The sequence below is a fragment of the Giraffa tippelskirchi genome, chromosome 1, assembly GCF_054371585.1.
Source record: "Giraffa tippelskirchi isolate mGirTip1 chromosome 1, T2T-mGirTip1v1.2.pri, whole genome shotgun sequence".
In the NCBI taxonomy this organism is placed as follows: Eukaryota; Metazoa; Chordata; class Mammalia; order Artiodactyla; family Giraffidae; genus Giraffa; species Giraffa tippelskirchi.
In genome coordinates, this window is record NC_137275.1 from 80324602 (window position 1) to 80345890 (window position 21289).

Sequence of the window (21289 nt, forward strand, 5' to 3'; positions counted from 1 at the left end):
ATTTACTTAATTGTTCATTACCTTTATATTACTGTTGGACTGGAGATATTTAAATTGCTTTTGTTGGGTACATTTTGAGCAAATGCCCATAGGTTTCAGTCCTTCTTTTTTAAGGCTACATCTTATGTTAGGAATTGTGAAGTAGGTAATTTAGCTATGTTCTATTTGTGGTTAAAAAAAATTTTTTTTATGCTTACTCTTCTTGGTTAGAACAATCTAGGATAAATAATGTAAACATAATTTTGTTTCCATAATTTTGCCTCTTTATCAGGATTCAAATTTCAGTTCATTTATTTTTGTAGGGAATAGATGTTCCTTTGTGCTACCAACAAAATTGTTCAAATATGACTTTTGTTTTAGGATTAGAGTTATACCTTTGTACAGATAGTTCACAGATAGATAACCTTTTAAGACTGGAAGGAACCATAAAAGGCCTTTAACATCATCTAGTACAGCCTCCACATTTCTTGGGTTAGTAATCTGAGATCAAGAGAAAATAATAACAGATAACATTTATTAAGCTATTATCTCACATAATCTTTATAAAACCCTATAAGTAAGTCCCATGGAAAGCAGTGGCATTGCTATTATAGCTTTAGGAGTTGTTTTCTTGGTAAATGTCCTTCATAATTTAAACAGTTTAGTTCTGTGCAGGAGAGAGTAGCAGTATTTGTTACTTAATAAAATAATTAATATTTACATTAATAAAATACTAATTATTAAAGGACATTTCACACCTATTATTCAATACAGTAAAGCTGTAGTATTTAATGTAGGTATTATTTTTAAAGACTTTTTCTTACTCTTGGCAATTACACATTTTAATAAATGTTTCTGTCTATACAGTATTTAAAATATACTTAATAAAGTTCTATCTTAGTTTTTTTCTTCTTGATCCTGTGATCCTGGAATTCAAATTAGATTCATTTAATTTTTATTGAATTTTGGTATTACTTTGTCAGTCATATAGGATATAATAAAACGTGTGTCTATATGTATGTGTATATATATATATACATGGGTATTTAATATAGCTATGTTGATAAATTTGATATGTGTTAAATTTTAATCTGTTTTACTACTCTGGAAATTTTATTTCTTTATTGTCTGCATTTCATTAATTTTTGTTACCTTTAAATATCTGGGCAGCTGAGAGGAGTTGTTTGTTTACATTAGTACAATGATGAAAACAAAATCACTACAGTTGACCCTTGAACTCTTAGAGATTAAGGGCACTGACCTTCTGTGAAATTGAAAATCTGCCTATAATTTATAGTCTGTCCACTGTATATACAGTTTGGTTCCTTCATATCTGTGGTTCTGCATCCCTAGATTCAACCAACCATGGATTGTGTAGTGCTGTTGTATTCACTATTGAAAAAAATCCACATATAAGTGGACCCATGCAGTTCAGACTTGTGTTGATCAAGTGTCAACTCTATGTACTGCATTTATATTATAATAGAAAATATTTCACTGAAAGACTTGAAATCTTTTTTTATATTTTGTATTTGTTGGATTTTTTATGTGTGCTGTGTGTGGTAAGTTGCTGCAGTCATGTCCCATCTTTGAGACTCCATGGACTATAGCCTACCAGGCTCCTCTGTCCATGGAATTCTGCAGGCAAGAATACTGGAGTGGGTTGCCATTTCCTACTCTAGGGGATTTTCCTGACCCAGGGATCGAACCTGAGTCTCTTACATCATCTCCTGCATTGGCAGGCAGGTTCTTTGCCACTAGTGCCATCTGGGAAGCCTAGACTTTACATATCCTTGCTCAAATAGATATTTTTTCTTACTAATTTCAAGAACTTTGTCCATCATTTGATAGTTATATGTTAAATGAAATAGATTTCAAGTTGAAAATTTTAGTTCTTCCTGACTTCACAATTTATAACAAACAATAGATTTTGCCCGTGTTAGATAACATATGGCATCCATTCATTCAGCATATATTTTATGAAGGTCAATAGTGTCAGGCGTATTTCTAGCTTTAGGGTAGTGAGAGAGAAACACAGGCATGGGCCTGCCTGGATGGATCTAATAGTCAATGCTGTTTCCTTGATTTTAGATCCAAATAGTTGTTCTTGTACACTAGGATTTATCTGCCTTGATCATTATTTTTAAGGAAAGAATTAGAAAATTGATAGTAATCAAAGCCTATGGAACATACATTATTCATATGTATTATTGCTTTGCTTCCAAATTATGAATTCCAGCACTCAGCCATTGTTCGGTTTGCTGAGGGATGTTTTTCTTTTAATCAAATAGTAATTTTAGTAAAATATGCTCTAAAACATTTAGTTTTTAAAAAGTTGTGGTAAAATATACTTATCATAAAAGACATTTTAGCCATTTTTTAAGTGCACAGTTCATTAATTGTTTTTACAGTGTTGTGTTTGTAAAGAACCCACCTGCTAATGCAGGAAATGTAAGAGATGCGGGTTCAATCCCTGGGTTGGGAAAATCCTCTGGAGGAGGGCACAGCAACCCACTCCACTATTCTTGCCTGGAGAATCCCATGGACAGAGGAGCCTGGCGGGCTATAGTCTGGGAGGTCACAAAGAGACATGATTTAGCAACTAAACAACAACAATATTAGAGAAATTACAACAACATTAGAGAAATACTGCTTATTTTCTTCCTTTTTCGGGTCTAGTCTCAAGAATATGGATTCTTCCAGCAACCCATATTTAGTGTGATCTACTTGTATTTAACTGAATTCTGAACTTGTCATTTTAATTAGAATGGTTCCTTTTGATTTGTACTTGTTCCTTTTTTCTGAGTATCTATTAAAAATGCATCATCTTCCATTTTACTGTCATTTTATATTTGTTTGCTCCTTTTGAAGCAGTGAGATAGATCCACATGAAGTTTAAAAGAGATCAAACTAAATGTAAACATGTATAACGTTTCATAAGGAAGGGAAGAAAGATTGGGAATTAAAGACTGTGGTACACAATAAAGTCTGACAGTCTTAGACACAACTGGTTTTCTTCCCCTCCTGCTAAATGCCTGGAACAAGAAGCCCGTCCAACATAAAAGATATTTGGGACTGTGATCTAAAAGAGTTCAGTCCCTCAAATACTAGTCACGAGTTGGACTCAACAGGAAGGATTGATCAGTACATCCTCCATCTGTATTAATCTTTGTGCTGAAACAAAAATACAGCTGTTTAAAAGAGTTTTAAAAATTATTTCTGAAAGAATATTAAATACCCTATTCAGGTTACTTTTTTTCCCCTAAAACGTGGTTTCCTTGGCTACTTCTCTTCCTCCTTTGTAACAATCACACACTCCTGTTACACAATAAAGAAATGGAGAAATTATCAAAGACTCTTTCTCAGACAATTATTTTAGAGTTTTAGACAGCAAATAAAAATTTAAGAAAATAAGTATGAAAGTCATTTGAATTTTTACTTTACCTGTTAAGTAAGAAAATTTGTATTACTTTGTCTAGTAGTATATGAGTATATTTTTCTTTTGATATGACAACAGTATAATTTTCATCTGTGTTTATTTTTAAAGAATGACAGTCCTAATGAAATATATTTTTTACAGCTAAAAGATGGTGGCAAAGCATCCCAGGCAAACGTAAGAATAGGTGATGTGGTTCTCAGCATTGATGGAATAAGTGCCCATGGCATGACTCATCTGGAAGCCCAGAACAAGATTAAGGGTTGTACAGGCTCTTTGAATATGACTCTGCAAAGGTAAATTTTTTTCATTTGGTTCTGATGGAGAAAACAACACTGACGAATGTGTTTTCGTGTGACTGACTCACAGTGTTAAGTAAGCAGTTTCTACTGCCGTTGTTTCAGGTAGATAAATAAGAAATAGAATGACTTTTAAATTGGGTATTGAGCAGTATGAGAACTGGTGAAAGCTTTGGTTATAAGGCATGTATTCACGTACTCATAACTATTGTGTGTACAGTTTCAGAGAGTTTAAGAATTTCTGCAATTTCGCAGTAGAATGCAGCCTAAGGATTCTTGTTATAGAGTAAAACTCTTGACCTTAATAGTCTAGCAGTGTATTAGAAGGTATTCTTTTAAAATATTTGGCTTTTCTTTTACCATAAGTATGTTTGTTGCCTTTTTACCCCTAGATAGAAAAATGTAATTTTAATATATTCATTTGAGGTCCAAATTTTCTGAACTTAGTTTGCCTTTAATTTTAAAATAGCTAAACATCTTGTTGATTATATTATATCAGGTCTTTTCAGCATCCCAACATTTGAACTGTACTGAGATCACCTGAATTGCTTCTTAAAAATACTGCTAGGAAACTTGTACAGCCACTATGGAGAACAGTGTGGAGATTTCTTAAAAAACTGGAAATAGAACTGCCATATGACCCAGCAATCCCACTGCTGGGCATACACACCAAGGGAACCAGAATTGAAAGAGACACATGTACCTCAATGTTCATCGCAGCACTGTTTACAATAGCCAGGACATGGAAGCAACCTAGATGTCCATCGGCAGACAAGTGGATAAGAAAGCTGTGGTACATATACACAACGGAATATTACTCAGCTATTAAAAAGAATGCATTTGAGTCAGTTCTAATGAGGTAGATGAAACTGGAGCCTATTATACAGAGTGAAGTAAGTCAGAAAAAGAAAAACACCAATACAGTATATTAATGCTTACATATGGAATTTAGAAAGATGGTAATGATGACCCTATATTGTGAGACAACAAAAGAGACCCAGATGTAAAGAACAGACTTTTGGACTTGGTGGGAGAAGGCGAGGTTGGGATGATTTGAGAGAATAGCACTGAAACATGTATATTATATGTGAAATAGATCACTAGTCCAGGTTCGATGCATGAGACAGGGTGCTCAGGGCTGGTGTACTGAGATGACCCTGAGGAATGGGATGGGGAACACATGTACACCCATGGCTGATTCATGTGAATGTATGGCAAAAACCACCACAATATTGTAAAGTAATTAGCCAACAATTAAAATAAATAAATAAAAAAGAAAAAAAATACTGCTAGGAATCAGAATATCTGGAAGTAAGGACCAAGAATTATATATTAATCAGTTTTCTATGATTATTATGAAATACAAAGTTAGAACCACTTCAGTGTCTTGGGTTGAGGGGAAGGTAGGGGAAAGAGAGAATAGAAGGAAGGTTGTTGAATAATGGCTGTGAACCTGTAGGTTTATAAGGAAAGTAGCTACTGTTTACCAGGTGGCCATGAAGGGTTTTAAGCAAGTCTTGCTTTTAATAATTATATTCATGGAAGGGTTCTCTGTTCTATAAAATTTGGAAAATGCTGTTTCCCCCCAAAACATCTCATGTCATTGTCGTTGTTTAGTCGGTACGTCATGTCCAACCCTCTTGTGACCCCATGGACTGTGCCCATCAGGCTACTCAGTGCATGGGGTTTCCTAGGCAGAAATACTGGAGTGGGCTGCCATTTCCTTCTCCAAAACATCTCATAGTCTTCCATAAATTGTTGTTTTTATTATGAGTCTTTATGAGGGGAATAACATATGCTATATCTTCCTATTATTTTTAACTATGAAACCTTTTTATTCTTGGAGTCTCTCCTGGGAGGATTTAAAGGATATATACAAGATAAATTATATGTAATTTTCTGGATGAGTATCAATTTTGTCTTAAAAGTGAATAGGAGAAATCTAGAAAAACTTAGAGATTTACTCTGCTGTATCATGGCTTTCTGACCAGTTCCCGTTTTGGGGCGTATGTGTGTGTGTGTCTGTCTGTCTGTATGTCTTTGTGTGTTTATGTGTATGAAATTCCTTTCAGTGGGACTGTTGAATCAAAGTTAATGTGTATCTAAATTTTGAAAGCTAGTAGCTGTACATTTCAGTGGATACAAAAGTAATCAATGAGAAAAAATAACCTTGCTAAAAAGTTCTATTTTGATAGTCTCTGTTTTATATATTGAGACATGTAACACAAAAATTGTTACTAATTAAGAGAAAATAGTCATTTTTAATGATAGGCATTTTTACTAAGTATGAATTTTGAAAGGGAACCAAGAAGTTAAGAAGCTTAATGTGTCATGAGATATCAACACAACAAAACAAATATGTTGTTAGGTTGTTTCTCCTATTCTCAAGTGAAAGTTTATGTGTGGGTTAAACTTTTTTTTGGGCTGTATATGGTTTCTTTCATAGTAGCGTACTTGTTTTCATATTGTGCTCACTACTTTATGACCTAGTACAGTATCTTATTTTCTGTTGAAAAGACTTCTAGGTTCCATGAGAGTAGATGAAAACGGGATGTTACCCTGTTTGGATGGATTTCTAGTTTGAGTAATCTGCTACTGATTTTAATATAGATTCTTTTAAGCTACTTAAATGCAGAATCTCATAAGCCAACTTGTTACAAATACTTGGAGATACTACTTAATCTTATCTTCATATATCTGAGTATGGATATTCAGAGACCCAGAATATGAGAGAGAATTTTAGAGTCCCGTTTTTCATTGTTATTGTTCTCAATTTTTCAAACACCTCTTGTGTTAGGTTTGTCAGCCTGAAAGAGATTTGCATTTAAGAGAATTCATGGTATAACCCTGACAATGCTATTGAAGAAATACTTCTTGCTTTTTTATGAAAAAAATAAAACTTTGAAGAGTTATCTTTAATCTTTCCCTATACTAAGGCCATCTTCTTCCTAAGTTCTCTTTCTTATATCAAAGCAAATTTTTTTCCCCACTCATTTCTGAATTTGAACAACAACATCCTTACTTGGCTTCCAGTCACCTTACCCTCTTTATTCCATCTCTCACCAACTAGTCTGCTCAGGATTCTCTTTCCAAATTGAGTAACCTTCAATAGCGCTTTCTCTGTTTTCTTCATGACTATCTGCTGCTGCTGCTAAATCACTTCAGTCGTGCCTGACTCTGTGCAACCCCATAGATGGCAGCCCATTAGGCTCCGCTGTCTCTGGGATTCTTCAGGCAAGAACTCTGGAATGGGTTGCCATTTCCTTCTCCAATGTGTGAAAGTGAAAAGTGAAAGTGAAGTCGCTCAGTCGTGTCCGACTCTTCGCAACCCCATGGACTACAGCCTACCAGGCTCCTCCGTCCATGGGAGTTTCCATGCAAGAGTACTGGAGTGGGTTGCCATTGCCTTCTCCACATGACTATCTAGTACTTCCTTTACAGACTTATCTTTAGTCTGGTTTCCCTAGAAGCAGAACCTGAGATGGAATCCATGTACAAGTGATTTATCAAGAGAGTTGTTTCATATGTTACTTACAAGGGAGTGGATGAAGCAGAACTGGGAAGAAGAAACTGAGATGAGCAAGGATAGGGTTTCAGGGGATGTCTATCTTCAGCTTGCCCCAGGAGAGAACTTGGGAACAAAATTGTACCATGGAGTGAGTCTTGTCTTGAGGGAACTGGGTTTTTGTCCCCTCTCCCCTGCATTTGTTAGTCATTGGCCACCAGTTTTCCTGGAAGCATGTGTGTGTGTGTGTGTGTGTGTGTGTGTATGCAGGAGAGGGCTAGGAGCTTCTGTGGCTTCCACAAAAAGTTGCTGGTGTGAACCATTAATAGCAATATAGGGAGCACCTTGGAGCTGTATGTACCAAACCAGTAGACTGGTTCCAGAGGACTCACGCTGGATGCCAGCATCATGTGCTGTGAGATTGACTCCAGACTGAAGACCTTTGCTCAGAGGATTAGGCTCTCTGTGACCCAGGCCCAATCTGGTTGTCCTCCTCAGATCATCACTACTCATCAGCAGATACCATCTTTCCATTTAAGACAGGTTTCTTACTGTCCGTCACATACCTTTTTGTCCTCTTATAAACTTTGCTTCGTGTGGAATGCCTTCCCACCTCTTCACTGCCAGTGAGTGCCTCCACATCCTCAAACCCCATATTGAAGCTCATCGTCCCTCCATAGTCTTTTTTAACTTGCAATTTGTTCATTTTCCCCCCTCTAAACTCCTGTGACAAGTTTATACTGTTTGACTTAGCATTTAATTATATATTAGATATAACCAGGACTATCAAGACAGATTCCATGAATCATGTACAAGTAAGCCTAATTGGTTAATAGTCATACCTTATACTGCCTATGTAATTAACTGATTACTTCATGTACATTAGTTCTATTTCACCAACTAGACTCCTTGAAAGCAAAGACCATATTTATTTGCACTGTCGTTTGACAACATCTTGTATAGTTTGGTGTTTTCAGTGTCATTTGATTGGTACCAGCATTATTTCTCAAACTTGGCATCATTTATTTATTCCACAAGTATATTTTGAGCCAGGCACTGTTACAGATGCTAAGAACATTGAGCAGTGAGCAAAACAAGCAAAAATCCCTGTTCTCATGGTGCTGATCTTTTAGTGAGCAGAGACAGACAATAAACAAGTAAAAGTGTGTAATATATTACATGATGATATACTATGTCATGGAGAAAAGCAAAGCATGTAAGGGGCATAGGGAACATGGGAACAGAAAATTGCAATTTAAAATAGAGGTGGTCAGGAGAACCTCAGTGAGAAAATTATTGGCTACCTGGATCATGAGTGCCCCAGGCAGAGGGAAAGTTGGTGCAGTGGTCCTCTCAGGAGGCCAGAGGGCCTGGAGCAGAGTGAATGAAGGCAGAAGAGTCAGAAGTGAGGTCAGAGAGGTAGTAGGAAGTACATGGAGATGAGACAGAACTTGTAGGACCCGTGGGTCACTCTGATGTTTATAATCAAGTTTAAGTTTTCCAGAGGTCTCAAACAAACCTTGTGCACACAAGGACCCAGAGACCCCACAGAGACTGAGACAGAACTGTGTTGGCATGAGCCCTTGGAGGAGGTCGCCATTAACCCTACCACACAGCCACCACAACTTACACAGGACTGGGGAAACAGACTCTTGGAGGGTACAAACAAACCTTATGCACACCAGGACCCAAGAGAAAGGAGCAGTGACCCCACAAGAGACTGACCCAGACTTGCCCGTGCATGTCCAGGAGTATCCGGCAGACCTGTGGGTTGTCAGAGGCGTGGGTCGGCGGTGGCCTGCTGCAGGGTTGGAAACAATGAGTGCAGCAGTGTGTGCATGGGACCTTTTGAGGGAGGTCACCATTATCTTCATTGCTTCCACCATAGTTTGACCTTGAGTCAAATAAGAGGGAGGGAACACAGTCCCACCCATCAGCAGAAAGTTGGATTAAAGATTTACTAAGCATGGCCCTGCCCATCAGAACAAGACCCAGTTTCCCCCTCAGTCAGTCTCTCCCATCAAGAAGCTTCCATAAACCTCTTATCCTTCTCCATCTGAGGGCAGACAGACTGAAAACCACAATCACAGGCAACTAACCAATCTGATCACATGGACCACAGCCTTGTCTAACTCAATGAAACTATGAGCTATGCCAGGTAGGGCCACCCACGACAGACGGGTCGTGGTGGAGAGTTCTGATAAAACGTGGTCCACTGGAGAAGGGAATGGCAAACCACTTCAGTATTCTTGCCTTGAGAACCCCATGACCAGAATGAAAAGACAAAAAGATAGGACACTGAAAGATGAACTCCCCAGGTCGGTAGGTGCCCAACATGCTACTGGAGATCAGTGGAGAAATAACTACAGAAAGAATGAAGAGACAGAACCAAAGCAAAAACAACGCCCAGTTGTGGATGTGACTGGTGATGGAAGTAAAGTTCAATGCTGTAAAGAGCAATATTGCATTGGAACCTGGAATGTTAGGTCCATGAATCAAGGTAAATTGGAAGCGGTCAAACAAGAGATGGCAAGAGTGAACATTGACATTTTAGGAAGCACCAAACGAGGATGAAGTGGAATGGGTGAATATAACTCAGATGACCATTATATCTACTACTGTGGGCAAGAATCCCTTAGAAGAAATGGAGTAGCCATCATAGTTAACAAAAGAGTCCGAAATGCAGTACTTGGACACAATCTCCAAAATGATAGAATGATCTCTGTTCATTTCCAAGGCAAACCGTTCAGTGTCACAATAATCCAAGTCTATGTCCCAACCAGTAATGCTGAAGAAGCTGAAGTTGAATGGTTCTATGAGACCTACAAGACCTTCTAGAAGAACTAACACCCAAAAAGATGTCCTTTTCATTATAGGGGATTGGAATGCAAAAGTAGGAAATCAAGAAATACCTGCACTAACAGGCAAATTTGGCCTTGGAGTACAGAATGAAGCAGGACAAAGGCTAACAGAGTAATATATGCCAAGAGAATGCACTGGTCATAGGAAACACCCTCTTCCAGCAACACGAGACGACTCTACACATGAACATCACCAGATGGTCAATGCTGAAATCAGATTGATTATATTCTTTGCAGCCAAAGATGGAGAAGCTCTATACAGTCAGCAAAAGCAAGACTGGGAGCTGACTGTGGCTCAGATCATGAACTCCTTATTGCCAAATTCAGACTTAACTTGAAGGAAATAGGGAAAACCATTAGACCATTCAGGTATGACCTAAATCAAATCACTAACGATTATGCAGTGGAAGTGACAAATAGAATCAAGGGATTATATCTGATAGAGTGCCTGAAGAACTATGGACAGAGGTTCATGACAGTGATCAAGACCATTCCCAAGAAAAAGAAATGCAAAAAAGTCAAAATGGTTGTCTGAGGAGGCCTTACAAGTAGCTGTGAAAAGAAGAGAAGCAAAAGGCAAAGGAGAAAAGGAAAGATATACCCATTTGAATGTAGGGTTCCAAAGAATAGCAAGGAATTATAAGAAAGCCTTCCTCAATGATCAATGCAAAGAAATAGAGGAAAACAATAGAATGGGAAAGACTAGAGATCCCCTCAAGAAAATTAGAGATACCAAGGAATGATTAATGCAAAGATGGGCACAATAAAGGACAGAAATCATATGGACCTAACAGATGCAGAAGATATTAAGAAGTGGCGGCAATAATCCACAGAACAACTATACAAAAAATATCTTTATGACTCAGATAATCACGATGGTGTGATCACTCACCTAGAGCCAGATATCCTGGAATGTGAAGTCAAGTGGGCCTTATGAAGCATCATTATGAACAAAGCTAGTGGAGGTGATGGAATTCAAATTGAGCTATTTCAAATCCTAAAAGATGATGCTGTGAAAGTGCTGCACTCAATATGCCAGCAAATTTGGAAAACTTAGCAGTGGCCACAGAACTGGAAAAGGTTAGTTTTAATTCCAGTCCCAGAGAAAGGCAATGCCAAAGAATGCTCAAACTACTGCACAATTGTACTCATCTCAGACGCTAGTAAAGTAATGCTCAAAATTCTCCAAGCCAGGCTTCAACAGTACATGAACTGTGAACTTCTAGATGTTCATGCTGGATTTAGAAAAGACAGAGGAACCAGAGATCAAATTGCCAACATCCGTTGGATCATCAAAAAAGCGAGAGAGTTCCAGAAAAACATCTGCTTCTGCTTTGTTGACTATGCCAAAGCTTTTGACTGTGTGGATCACAGCAAACTGTGGAAAATACTGAAAGAGATGGGAATACCAGACAACCTGACCTGCCTCCTGAGAAATCTGTATGCAGGTCAGGAAGCAACAGTTATAACTGGACATGGAACAACAGACTGGTTCCAAAGCGGGAAAGGAGTATGTCCAGGCTGTATATTGTCACCCTGCTTATTTAACTTATATGCAGAGTACATCATGAGATGCTGGACTGGATGAAGCACAAGCTGGAATCAAGATTACCAGGAGAAATATCAATTACCTCAGATATGCAGATGATACAACACTTATGGCAGAAAGTAAAGAAGTAAAGAGCCTCTTGATGAAAGTGAAAGAAGAGAGTGAAAAAGTTGGCTTAAAGCTCAACATTCAGAAAACTAAGATCATGGCATCTGGTCTCATCACTTAATGGCAAATAGATGGGAAAACAATGGAAACAGTCACAGACGTTTATTTTGAAAGGCTGGAAAATCAGTGCAGATGGTGATTGCAGCCATGAAATTAAAAGATGCTTGCTCCTTGGAAGAAAAGTTATGACCAACCTAGATAGCATATTAAGAAGCAGAGACATTATTTTGCCAACAAAGGTCTGGTCTAGTCAAAGCTATGGTTTTTCCAGGAGTCATGTATGGATGTGAGAGTTGCACTATAAAGAAAACTGAGCACTGAAGAATTAATGCTTTTGAACTGTGGTGTTGGAGAAGACTCTTGAGAGTCCCATGGACAGCAAGGAGATCCAACCAGTCCATCCTAAACGAAATCAGTCCTGAATATTCATTGCAAGTACTGATGCCGAAGCTGAAACTCCAATACTTTGGCCACCTGAAGCGAAGAACTGACTCGTTGGAAAAGACCCTGATGCTGGGAAAGATTGAAGGCGGGAGGAGAAGGGGATGACAGAGGATGAGATGGTTGAATGGGATCACTGACTCAATGGACATGAGTTTGAGTAGGCTCCAGGAGTTGGTGATGTACAGGGAAGCCTGGAGTACTGCAGTCTATGGCATGACAGAGTTGGACATGACTCAGCAAGTGAACTGAACTGAACTAAGTTTTCGTAGGCCTTTCAAAAGTTGAGAGAAAGCTTTAAAGAGTTAGTACTGGTTGGCCAGCTCTACAGCAGGATTTGGGAGAGAGATGGCTTCATTATTGAAGAGAAAGGCTAGAAGGAGGAGCAGACCAAGGTTCTCCCAGTCTTAATCCCTGCTACACTGCCTTTTCCTTCTAGTGCGGTAGAGATACTGGACCATTACCACTCTGCTATCTCTACCCAAGAATCTCCAGGGGGGAACTGTAAGAGAGAAAACTCATCTTTGTTTTGAAATCAGAGTTACCAGCAATTTTATTTCATGAATTTTTTTGTATTACTTATTATTGTTATATATCTGTTCATTAAGCCCAAACTCAAAATCCTAAAATAAGATTGAGATAAGAAAAAATAAGATAAAATACTTGCTTAAATAGGGTTATTTTGGAACTGTTTATTGTATCTTATCTAATTTGTGGGGTTGTTGTTGTTCAGTTGCTAAGTTATGTCTGACTCTTTGCAACCCCATGGATTGCAGCATGCCAGGCTTCCTTGTCCTTCACTATCTCCTGGAGTTTGCTCAGACTCACGTCTATTGAGTTGCTGTTGCCATCCAGCCATCTCATCCTCTGTTGTCCTCTTCTCCTCCTGCCCTCAGTCTTTCTGAGCATCAGGCTCTTTTCTAATGAGTCGGCTTTTTGCATCAGGTAGCCAAAGTATTGGAGCTTCAGCTTCAGCATCAGTCCTTCCAATGAATATTCAGGATTGATTTCCTTTAGGATTGACTGCTTTGATCTCCTTGCTGTCCAAGGGACTCTCAAGAGTCTTCGCCAACACCACAGTGCAAAAACATTAATTCTTCAGCATTGTAATAAAGCTCATATACTATTTCCATTGATATCCTAAAATAATAAGATGACTCACTATATTTTTGTATCTAATAAATATAAAGGTGTGAAAGATTTCTTTTTGATTTGTTTTTTATCTTTGCGTAGGATTTGAAAATATTTTTTCCCCCTGAAACTGGCACTGATTCTAATAGCACTAGAAACTAGAAAATGAAAAATTATATTTCAAATTATTTTTCCTCTTGTGAGAATCAGGAATTATAGTGTGCTGTTTTTAAACATCAAGTGCTTTTTGCCTTTGTGTTTGATTCACATTAAAGTGGATTATTTAAAAAATTATGTTATTTTAGCTTATAAAAGTAAAAACTATTTTCTGAAGCTTTGATGTCAAATAACTCTATGAAGGTATATTAGAGTTGGGGCCTGTGAATAAGATTTTTAATGATTTCATTTTATTTCAGTAATTCTCTGGATAACATAGATAAACTTGCTACTGATTTACTGTGTGAATTGGGGTAAATTGCTAAATTTCTGGCCCTTAATGTTCTTTTTTTAAATTTTTATTTATTTATTTATTTTTTTACTTTACAATATTGTATTGGTTTTGCCATACATTGACATGAGTCCGCCATGGGTGTACATGTGTTCCCCTTGCAGAACCCCCCATCCACCTCCCTCCCCATCCCATCCCTCCGGGTCATCCTGGTGCACCAGCCCCGAGCACCCTGTATCATGCATTGAACCTGGACTGGCGATTCGTTTCACATATGATAATATCCATGCTTCAATGCCATTCTCCCATATCATGGGCCTTAATTTTCTTGACTATAAAATGAGGTCATGAGTATTTCTAAGTTCCCTTAAATTCTGTTTCTTGTTCTGGTTTTTCAACTGTAAATGGATAAGTTTCCTAGAGCTTGCTATTAGATCAAACTAGCTTAAGTTTGCTTGTTTTGGCCAAGAGAATCGGGAAATTGGACTTTCTTCTTTGGAGTTATCTTAAACTGTGCCAGGTTAGCAAAGTCACTTGTACTACCCTGCCGACTTTAAGGTGAAAGGTAGGTCAGACGGATATTCAAACAGCACTTAATCATAAAAAAAAATACTTATATATATGTTTCCCTATTTTATATTTTAAAATTAATCCTCTTGGAATCACAGAAAATATATGTAACTTTTCTAATCTTCCTTGTTTTTTTGTTTTTACATTATTAGTAGTGGCGTGTCTGTGGGTTTATTTATTTATTTACTTTGGTTCCTTAGATTTCATTTAATATATAGCTTGTTATGATTGGAAGTGAAAGATCTAGAAGGATTGAGTATTGAAAAATATTGATGTACTCTCTTACTGCCTCCCCGTTCTTCCTCATCCTTCAAACAACAAAAAAATTGTCAGACGTCCAGTAACTACTACTAATGAATGACACATTGGAATAATTTAATAGGCACATTGAATTACAAGAAAAAAGAAGTAGCTTTGGTACCACACTGAAGCTATTAGCCATCTTGTGTTTCATTTTAATGGATTGCTTAACATCCTATTACTGTTAAATTTAATGAGCTCTGTTCTTTCACAATGAGCATAGAGACAATATTTTTAAAAAGTTTTTTTTTCTAATCCAAGTTTTCAGTTCTCTCGGATATTTCAATTCATGTAAATTAAAAGACCTTTAGCTTGATTATCTTTTCTTTAGTTGGAGTTGCACATTATCCCACCTCAGGTTCCCTTTTTACCTTTGGTGTTGCACATGCTTTTTGTTTATTTCTTTCTTTTTGGCTGTGCTGGGTCTTTGTTGCTGCAGGGGCTTTTCTCGAGTTGCAGAGAACATGGGCTACTCTTCATTGCAGTACCCGGGTTTCTCATTGCTGTGGCTTCTCTTGTTGTGGAGCTCGGGCTGTAGGGTACTCAGGCTTCAGTAGTTGTGGCTCCCGGACTCTACAAAGCAGGGGCTCTATAGTTGTGGTGAATGGGCTTAGTTGCTCGTCGGTATGTGGGATTTTCCTGGACCAGGGGTGGAACCCCTGTCCTCTACATTGGCAGCTGAATTGTTTACCACTGAGCCACCAGGGAAGCCCTTCGTATGCTTTTTGAATGTGTTTTCTGCAATTTAGATTTTACTGTTTGTTCGGTCATTTATATTGGTTTTAGTTTCGTTTTTTAATTTTGTTTTGACTATAACATTTGCAGGACTGATTAAACTTTCCTCCACCTCATCGTTAAAATTAGAAGTGCTGATTAGGAAAGGGGGTAAGGGCAAGCAGACCACCGGCATCTCTTTTGCACAAATCTTTTCACATATATCATTAAATTCTCCCATCAGTCCACTGAAGAGTGAGTTAATATACCCATTTTCCAGATGATTTATTTTATAGTATCAAGAGTTTATGTGACTCGCCTAAGAAACTTAGGTCATGTCAAAGACTATGCCCTCTCTACTTTTTTTATACTAGGACTTAGTGACTATGGTCACCTAATAAAATGTGATAAGACAGGATTCAATCGGGGTAACTCTTTGACTCTTTTATTTGAAAACAACAGTGTCTCTTTCCACTGTCACCTTTTGGTATTCTGTAGTAAATATTATGCATTAATTATTTCCTGTGTGCTTCATAGATCCTATATGGTAGAACAAAACTAAAAGAGATAAAGGAGGCTAAATAGGTTGATGGGTCACTATCAGGAGCAGTCATTTGGGTACTGATTTGTATACGTAAGTTGCCTGTCCTAAATCAGAATATCATCTTTCTTTTTCTCTCTCAAGTTTATCAACCTGTTGACTATATTTGCTAAATTATTTATGTATTAATACCTCTTCTACAGGCTTCTGTATGTATCCCATGGGTAACTCAGGGTTCAGGAATTTTTTTAAAAAATATGTTTTAAATACTTTTTGCTCAATCTGATACTGACAGGAAAAGATACCATAACTGTCAATTAACAAATCCATCAGCAGACATGAAAGAGAAATATTTCTCTTTTCTTCATTTCAGTAGGGATAAAGACTGTTGAAAGTGAACTTGAAGTCTCAAGTTAGTGCATCTCTATTGATAGTAGCAATTTGACAGTAGCATATTTGGTAAATATGGGTGTATTTTGCATTTTGAAATTCTGACCTGAACTTTGCCTCTTGAAAGCATGCAGTTATTTTTAAGCATAAAAGTCTTATTTACTTTTCTGAAGGAAAAAAATTACTTCAGTAATAATTCTAGAAAATAATATATTAAAAGACCTGTTTAAAGCTTTATTGTAAGTTTTTAATTTATAGAATATTTCATATGTGCAGAGTTTTAAAACAAGGCCATGAAGTAGAGATACAAAGAAGAGGACTGGTCATAAAACTGGCTTTGGTTTGGTTTGGTATAAACCTTGATCCCACCACTTCCTAGCTGTGTGACCTTAGGCATATTACTGAGTTTCAGTTAACCATTTGTAAATGGGCATAGCATTGTAATAACTGCCTTCTAGAGCTCTTGTAAAGATTAGATGAAAAACACATGTAAAGAACCTAGAACATGACAGAGATCAGTTTTGTCTCCTTTCTTCCTGTTTCTCCCTTCAGTGTAAGTAACTATTAATACAGTATCCATTGTAAGGTTACTTCCAGGAGGTCATATTTATTTTGTTTCTTAGCAACAAACGGGTGTGACTAGAGGGAAATAGGGAGAAAATGAGAGGGCAGTCGGGTAAGTAGTTATCTTCGAAAGTCAGAAAGATGATGATGCCAAATGTTAGAAGAAAGGATTCTTTAGTCAAGTGAGTGGTTTTTGATCATACTGCTGTAATTAAAGCTTTTTAAAAGCATGAGGGTATATAAACATTATGCTGATTGCTAACTAACTACTGCTTTGGCTAAAAAATTGTCTCAACCAATAGTTTATGGCAGCGAAGAGAAATCAGTATACACCCAAACTTGTTTATTTGGCTAATTCCTCTTGTTATCCTTATAGGAACAATGCAGATGTAATTCTGTTTTATTGTGAGTTAACCCAGAAAGACAAGCAAAATAAATTTTTTTTTCTGTCACTCAACCAAATTCATGTGTATTCCCTTTAATTTCCTGAGTAACATTAAAATCAAGTTAAATTGCAAACTTTTGGACTGTGTTTTTATGATACTTAAAGAAATAATTTTCTAACTTTTCATCAACACTATCATTACTTAAGTTTAGTTGGAAAATTTCATAATGTTCCAAATTTTTGAAAATTGTACTTTTCCATATTTACCTTATGACCAGAAGCCATAAAGGGTAGATATAAAGAGAATGATTTATGGTTTCTGCCTTTAAAGAACTTGTATCTATTCATTAAGACGTTCATTGAGATAAGAAGAGACAGAGGTGCCATGTAGATTCAAAGAGGGCAAGACCCAATTGAAATGAAAAGGCTTCCTGGAGGTGCTGAATCTTGGACTAGACCTTGATGAGAAGGCCATCTCATGGAGGTGGCCAGTCCCCAGACATCTGTTGGGAGGAGGAGCATGTGGGCCACTTTGCAGTGGAGATAGGAATAAAAGTTAGATTCGAATAGTGCTTTGTAGATTTTTAGACATTCAGATATTAAAAGTTTTGATTAGAAAAGTGACATTTTCAGGATAATGTTTAGTGAGACTGCTTGTGAAAAGATGGAGAGAGAAATAGGGAGACTGATCAGGCAATGTTGCAGTAATGTGGCTACTTGAGGGCTTGGAATGGAAAACAGAGGAGAAATGTAAGAAATGAGAACTTGTGAACAGTAATTCTGAAAGCCACAATAACAGTGTGGATGTGAAGAAAGAGGGAAGAACCAAAGACTGCTCAGGTGTCTAGCTTGCTTTACCCAGGCTCCATTCTCCTTTCACTTTCTCCTTTTCCTCTCCTTACTGGAGTCTGGCTTCTGCTGCTGTCAGGTCCCTGAAACTATGTTCTCACAGGTTCCTCAGACTCAAAACTGAGCTGTATACTTCCTTCTCAGCAATTGGCATCTCCTGCCATTTAAATTGATGAAGGGCCCACCATTCACCCCATTACCCAGCTCAGAAAGGCTCATTCCTTGTCTGAACCTCCCACATTCGTCTCTACTATCTGTTCAGTGCAGTTTATATAGGTCTCAAAACAGATGGGGCTTCCCTGATAACTCAGTTGGTAAAGAATCTGCCTGCAGTGTAGGAGACCTTGGTTCAATTCCTGGGTCAGGAAGATCCACTGGAGAAGGAATAGGCTACCCACTCCAGTATTCTTGGGTTTCCCTTGTGGCTCAGCTGGTAAAGAATCTGCCTGCAATGTGGGAGACCTGGGTTCGATCCCTGCGTCGGGAAGAGCCCCTGGAGAAGGGAATGGCAACCCACTCCAGTATTCGTGCCTGGAGAATCCTGTGGCCAGAGGAGCCCAGTGGTCTACAGTTCATGGGGTCACAAAGAGTCAGACACGACTGAGTGACTAACAACCAACCAAAACAGACTATGAATAGAATAAATTAGCATAGCCACAGGGTGTGGTGGTGAAGAGAGGTTCAGCTCCTAGTCATAATGCCTGTATCTTAAACAGAAAGGTTTAAGATCAATCTATTTGGCATATACTAATCGAACATTTGCTGTGGTGATTACTGCAAATAGAAAGAAAGTCTTCACACCTGCCCTCAAGGAGTTAATAGAGTGGTGCATTGATTTCTAACCTTAAATAAAGACCTATTTTTTCATTGTCAAATATTTCTTGGGTAATCCTTCCCTTACCACGTTAAGGTAATAATTGTAAACTGCACATTTTTAAATATCGCGGCTTTAAATGAACAGAAAGGTTTTTTAATTTTATGTTCAAGAATCTACATTTCTTTCAAAATCCAAATATATACATGATTTAAACAGATTAAGCAGACTTTAAACAGTGTTTAGTACCCAGAAAAATTCATGAATCATTTGTGAAAACTTATAATTGCGTGCCCTTTACCTCCAGCTGCTTCACATGTGATTCACAGACTGTGAACCACTGGTCAAAAAACATTTAAGCCATCTGCAAATAGAGAAAGAGGAGCAGAGATGTCCACAGGGAAGACAAGACTAAGGAGAGAGAGCATGAGGCTGGGGAGGGAAACACAGACAGACAAACACAGACAGCAGGACCATTGAAGGAATAGAGTAACAGGAGACGATTCTCCTGGTCGCATCGACTTCTGGGAGATTAAAAAAAGACCATGGTTCCACAGCATTGGATTCTACCAAATTTACCTTCATTTTCACTTTAAGAAAAAAGCTAACTTCAGAGTTTAAAAGGAGGAAGCATATAATACTTCCTTGTGTAAAAAGAAAATAGCTAAGAAAGATGTAACATGCACCCTAAGTTTGCCACTTTCTTAGCTATTATCATACCCAACTTTTGAAGGGAGGAAATAATGTTCTCTTTTTACACCCTGCAGTGCCTATCACCATGACTTGGACATAGAAGATACTCAGTAAATAGTTACTGCCTTGAATTATAGAGATTGCTGCTTTTAAAATTACAATAGTTTTTGCTACTTTTGCCTGATAAATTTAGAAATAATTCTTAAAGTTTTATTAGTGAGACAGAGTGACTAACTGCTCATTCTTGTATTTTGATGGCAGTAGTCTCTTTGGAATTCCAAATAAACATTGCCTTCCACAGCATTGAGAGCTTTTGAATGGACTGAAATTCAAGTCATTCCCAACTGTCTCCAGTGGCTGTTGTTGCTATTTAAGGGCTCAAAGGCTGAAATAGCTTAGGCTTTATATGAGTTGGAAAGTAAATGGAAGTGATGGACTGTGCAGAACGCAAGCATAGCGTATTTATACTGTTCAGCTTTGCAGCTTACTTTTTCTTTCATGTATTTCAAAGGCTGTATTGTCCTAGTAAACTCGCTTTATAAATAGATTTCTAAGTGTTGCTAGATCCAATAATTTGTTTTATCAGCTATGCTCCCTAGTAGCAGTCTTTTTCTGAAATTTAAAGCATGTAAAAATAATCTTTCATTCATCTATTTTTTTGTATGTATGAATTTTAATTTATTGTGTAATATAGGAAGAATTCTTTTCTGTACTACAATAAAAATCCATAGATGATAATCTTGAATTCAGTGACCTCTCTTACAATTGAGTCTGCCTTTATCTTGACTCCTTTGGCTGAAGTTTATAGCACTGTTTTCCTGTGTAATTCATCCTGTTACAATGAGTATGAGGGGCTTTCCAGGTTCCTTTGTTTTACTGGAATTTTGTTCTATAGACTGTGTTTTGAAATAATGGATTATTTATTTGTCCAGAATGTTTTTGTATGATTACTAAGTGATTCTTAAAACTAAGAAAAGTATTTTTGTATGAAAGATAAGCTATTTAACTGCCTCTTTCAAACTGGATTTTAATCTCTTTGACATACTGAAATATAGAAGTATCTCTTTTCCAGATTCCATAGATTCTATAATGTTTATGTAGATTTCATTTTCTAATGAGAAACTTGTTCGCTTAGTAAGGCAAAGAATTATCTCTGTGGGATCAAAGTAAATTGTTTCTTTATTGAAACTTTCAAACTTTACTGTGATATTTTTGATTTGTACATGTAATTTTTGTTGCTATATAGTTTTTACAGTTGGAATTTGTATTATGCAGAAAAGTATTTATTTTTATTAATCCATTATATTGATTATAGCAATATTTATGTTTCCAAGGACTTTAGATAATAGTTTTTCTTCTGAATTAGTCGATGGAAAAAGTGTTAAAGTTGGTGTGGATGCCATTGTTAATAGCACCATTATTTACAATTGCCAGGATGTGGAAGCAACCTCTAAGTGTCCATTGACAGATAAGTGGATAAAGAAGATGTGGCATATGTACACAATGGAATACTACTCAGCCATAAAAAAGAATGAAATTTTTGCCATTTGCAGCAACATGGATGGACTTGGAGGACATTATGCTAAGCTAAATAAGGCCAAGAAAGATAGACACTGTATGATATCACTTATATGTGGAATCAAAAAAAAAGA

The 21289-nt window shown here is 37.2% G+C and overlaps 1 protein-coding gene across 50 annotated transcripts in view; it reads left to right on the top strand.

Moving 5' to 3' along the window:
• Positions 1 to 21289, top strand: part of PDLIM5 (PDZ and LIM domain 5) — a 317004-nt gene that overhangs the window by 156329 nt on the left and 139386 nt on the right. For 48 of the 50 annotated variants that reach the window (XM_081595125.1, XM_081595262.1, XM_081595435.1 and 45 more), the window contains one exon: positions 3560 to 3711. In XM_081595125.1, coding sequence (XP_081451251.1) covers positions 3560 to 3711 — 152 coding nt within the window. Of the gene's footprint in view, positions 1 to 3559; positions 3784 to 21289 lie in introns of all 50 variants that reach the window. The other 2 variants (XM_081595208.1, XM_081595358.1) reach the window with 1 other exon arrangement.